This window comes from Ptychodera flava, chromosome 16 (assembly GCF_041260155.1).
Source record: "Ptychodera flava strain L36383 chromosome 16, AS_Pfla_20210202, whole genome shotgun sequence".
In the NCBI taxonomy this organism is placed as follows: Eukaryota; Metazoa; Hemichordata; class Enteropneusta; family Ptychoderidae; genus Ptychodera; species Ptychodera flava.
This window is the reverse complement of record NC_091943.1, coordinates 5,387,471-5,391,925: the sequence shown is the minus strand read 5'-3', so window position 1 is coordinate 5,391,925 and position 4,455 is coordinate 5,387,471. Positions and strand designations below refer to the sequence as shown.

Sequence of the window (4,455 nt, the reverse complement as noted above, 5' to 3'; positions counted from 1 at the left end):
TTCTTTTATAAAATTGCCAAAAGGACAACCCACCATGACATACCGAATTTATAGATTTGGCTCCATGCGTCCGTCCGTGTGCGCGTTCGTGAATGCGTCCATACGTCCACGAAGATCTCCCAGACGTGTCGAGATCAATTTCTTGTAAACGTGATACAAGGGTAATACACTATGGTATACATATACACGTCAATTTGTTTCTTGATATAATCCATTATAGCCTCGAGAGGTTCATTTTTCCCATTTCTCTCACATCTGAAGCCATTACTATTATTACTAAGACATGCCTCGAATGATTTCTTTCATACTTGGCAAAATGACAACATACTGAGACTTACATGTGCGCAAAGAATATTTCATGATACGATCAAACATTGCCGCTCTTTTCTGACATTTTGATGCCCACTCTGATGACATAGCCACATCTACTACCTGACTATTACGCAAATTTAGCTAAACGAATTCCATTCGTACTTGGTACATCAACAGTGCACATGCAAATCAATAATACATAGGTAATACTGTCTCAGCCGGATATGATGTGACTAATTTCACTCCTTTAAAGATTTTCAATGGTTTCCAAATGTTTTAACCGGGCGAGGACAATGCCATTTACAATGACTTATTGACTGATAATTTGAACTAAAGTAATGTGTAATTGTGTCATTTCTCTGCTGCCAGGTGTTCAACGAACATTCAGTTTGATTGCCCCGTGTGATTTGGAAGATGAAACTTGTACATATCACAAAGGGAAATCAGCTTAACTTTCAACTATTCTGTTTAATATAAATGAGTCAGTTCTGAAACATACACTGTAAGGTCTTATGCAGCCCTCGATGGATATTGTCCTGCAGTTTACAACTACAAATCAGAAAAGGTTTGACAACATTGTAATGCGCCCCAGACTGGAGTATTATATTACTTTTTCCGGCTTTCTCTTCTCTTGCAAGCGCTAGATTCTGTTAGGAGCAGTCTTATACCAATTCAATGACTTAGAGGCATTCTTATTTAGAGATTGCTTTTTCAGATAAAGCTCTTTTGTTATTTGGACCCTTGGAATGAGGAAGTACCATTAACGTCTGAACACACACAATAGCGACTTTCATCATCGGTAAAATTTTAAACAAAAATACATGTCTACTCGTTGTAGGCAAAATTGCTTTTGTTAGAAAACATTCCTCTCACAAAGACATACTTACTTTTCCTTGCAGATATAAACGAGAGTGACTGTGCTGCTACATTCACTGTTGCTGAGAAAACGAAGACAAAACACTCAACATCATTCTGTTGGTGAAATCTCGTGAAAAGTCAGTAATACTCGACTATCAACCTGTAAGTAGTTTGGTTAACGAAATTATTCTTTCTGAGAATGCTGTTATTTTCTTATGAAACAGTACTGAAATATGGCAGGGCCGTTTTTATGGTTATGTTTTAACTTTCCCTTTTTCAGTTACAATGGTAAACTATTTGTGTGTTGTATCACTGCTAGCCGTTTTGGTCGTCCAGGCACAGTGCTGTACTTCGTCTTCTGGTCGATTTCCTGCATGGGACATTGGACCAAACACAGAAATTTACCCGACGTATGATCCTAGCTCTGGTGCCGTTGGTGTTGGTGTAACTCACAGGTAAGATACCGATCTTTTTTGAGCCTGCCCTCTGTATTTCAAGTTTTTTAGTTTTGGCAATGAGGAAATCAGAGATAACCGCCATTCCCGAAAATTTGCTTAGAAAGTATTACTGAAACAGGTGTCTGAAAATCAAATCGAATTCAAAATACTGAGATCAATCTGCAAAACACATCATATAATCTTATCATCATTATCAGATTCCACTTTTTAATTTTGTTTGCTTTATTGATAGTTCATTTTTATATATATTTTTATGGTGCGATGTTTTTTTGTTATGATGTGTAGCCGACAAACAAGTCAGTCCCAATCATGGACTGTCGATCAGTTCGTTTAGCCAGTTACAACACCAAAGACAAATGCTCGGCCAACCGCTTGTAACAAAACACAGTCACATGTTGTGCGGATAGGCCTGTAAGCTTGACCATTACTAAATCATCTTAAACAAGCTACTTTCGAGAATAGTTACGTGTGATAGCAGAATTTGTTTAGAGCTAGTTGTTAGGAAGTTGAATCTGATGTCCCTCCAATCTTACCAAACGTTGTCGTCCTTAATTACTGACCTTTATCATTTGCTCTGACATACATGTTTATTGTGACAGATGTACGGCGCTCGCTTTCCAGACTGATCACCCATCGTCCGTACTGTTGATAGAACTATTTGTCATATAACTGTTTGTTTTGTGTGCAAATTTACTTCATTTCTTGTTCGAATCTCAACGGTGTTCTAAATCCTAGTGTGAATAAAGTATGTATTCACCTTTCAGGTTCAAGAGGGGAGCTGCCGATATGCCCAGAGATGCCGTTCCAGACAGGGACGATGTTTTCCGTAAACTGGACCTGAACGGAGACGGTTACATCGAGGTTGGTGAATGGGTCAGTCACCATGGTAGTGCCAAAAACTTCGATGAATTGTTGAAAGATGATGACGTAAATCGTAAGTAGCAATAATTCAACCAATCGATTTACATCTCACACATTGAACAGGAAGGATGACAATACTGTAGCTGTAGTGAAGCTTGGCAGATACACTATAAACTAGAAGACGTACACAGAAACATATGAAAATGGTCTGGCAAGCCTACAAAGTGAAACTGTTGCAAATTTATACGCTGTCATCTTCTAACAACTGTTGGTCTTCGAAAACAGAGCATGCATGCTATTTTTAAACAAAATGTCCTAGGCGCTATACACATACAACATCATTACAGGGTAATGATATGTGAACAGTTATCGACCAACGGCTGACTTCAGAAATAATCGCGGAGTAAATTTGTAACTCTTCGGTTGAAAGAATTTTCACTGTTATTCTGCATTCTAGGTGACAGGAAAATATCAAAGGGTGAATTCCAAACTTTGAAACTCTACTACCAAACATCTTAACCAGGTAAGGACTAGTTTGCAACTGTTTTGTTAAAGGTATACAGTCACCTGTAATCTAAATATGCCAATATATGGTCAAAGGAACGTTCCTTGGTATTCAAAACACCCATGTGAGGGCGCTGTTTTTAAAAAAAGCGGCCACCCGTGATTCGTTAGATTTTCTCTTTCCATGGTAACTTTGGCAAAATTGGAACAGGTGACAGTATGCCTTTAAGGCCTAAACGATAGATACACTAACATTAAACACTTGAAGCAGAAGCAAGAATTTTATCACTTGAGATCGAGTTCGCTATAGACGGCGTCTACCAACCTTCCGGGAGCCGGGTAACCCATGTCGTGCGCTCTTTTGTTGCGCGTTTCAAAAGAAATGGAAAAAAGCCAATGCTAACCTCGAATAAGATTGTAAACTCAGAACTACTTTTCTTCTACGATACAATTCAACTTTTCTCTTTCAACTCATGTTCCTGCTAACTTGTATTCGTTCGGCTTTCGTATTTTTCGTATTTAAATGTCTGTATAAGGAACTTTTGTTGCATAAACAATGAATGACCATTTTAAAGCAATACACATAAATAGCAGTTTTTCTATAAACAAATATAACCCTGACCAGGCTCACTTCTTCGAGATTTGCAAATATTGAACCTGTCACAAAACTTCTAGACGGTACTCATCATAAACTTCTGAACAACATAGTGCTTCCCCTTCGCTGAAGTCTTAGACAGGATTTTGAAGGTCTCCCAAATTTAACACTTCACTGATTTTCAGAATTTTAGTATTGCTCATGGATTCAGTTAGAGTTTTCAGAAATTGACAGACGATTTTTTAAAAAGTTAAATTCATTCATAAATAAAACTTTTATAGCAGATGTGTCGTTAATCAACATGAAGCGCCACGCCTAATCTCCATAACACTTAATTGAGTGACTAATGCTCAGTAGGAACTGTAAGATGCGCCATCTAATGATTTTTATTATTTTTCTTTCGTTTACAGTCAACCAGAACTTGATGTAACTGAGGAGCTACTTGTCTGCAGTTTTGCTACTTCGCTCCAAAGACATTGTTGTCCAAAATTTCTCTAATTCAAATTATAATGTAATTCAGTAGTGTTGTATAAAGTAATTGTAGTATTTGGGAAAGTTATACTTCGTTTATTTACATTTCGTGAAGATATTAAACAGATTAAATGCTGAGAAGAGTTTACTTGTTTTTAGTCTGACTTATTTCGATAGTTGTCTGCATTTTCAAAACAGACGGTATTTCGATAACCTGGTTCCACTCGACAAAAATTAGACTGTTGACAGTCCCTTGTGCCTTTTCTATCTCATTGGTGTTATCCTCTCGAAAATACGACGGTGGGGGGAATCGCAAGCGTAGCGCCCAAGGCGCGAGCTGGGCATTCAAAAAAGCATACACTCGCGGATCGTGCCTTCGGCACTTCGCTTGCGATC

At 38.0% G+C, this 4,455-nt stretch overlaps 1 protein-coding gene across 1 annotated transcript; it reads left to right on the top strand.

Annotated features, from left to right (window-relative positions):
- The first annotated feature begins 1,206 nt into the window (after positions 1-1,206).
- Positions 1,207-4,202, top strand: LOC139152613 (uncharacterized). The gene is made up of 5 exons (XM_070725853.1): positions 1,207-1,332; positions 1,451-1,625; positions 2,393-2,562; positions 2,947-3,012; positions 3,999-4,202. Exons 2-4 carry the CDS (start codon positions 1,456-1,458, stop codon positions 3,006-3,008), a joined length of 402 nt encoding a protein of 133 aa, XP_070581954.1. The 5' UTR covers positions 1,207-1,332; positions 1,451-1,455; the 3' UTR covers positions 3,009-3,012; positions 3,999-4,202.
- Positions 4,203-4,455: the final 253 nt, after the last annotated feature.

Coding starts and splice junctions, on each gene's coding strand:
- LOC139152613 (XM_070725853.1), top strand. CDS start 1,456: ATGGTAAACTATTTGTGTGTTGTATCACTGCTAGCCGTTTTGGTCGTC. Junction 1,626..2,392: donor GGTGTTGGTGTAACTCACAG/GTAAGATACCGA, acceptor TTCACCTTTCAG/GTTCAAGAGGGGAGCTGCCG. Junction 2,563..2,946: donor GAAAGATGATGACGTAAATC/GTAAGTAGCAAT, acceptor TCTGCATTCTAG/GTGACAGGAAAATATCAAAG.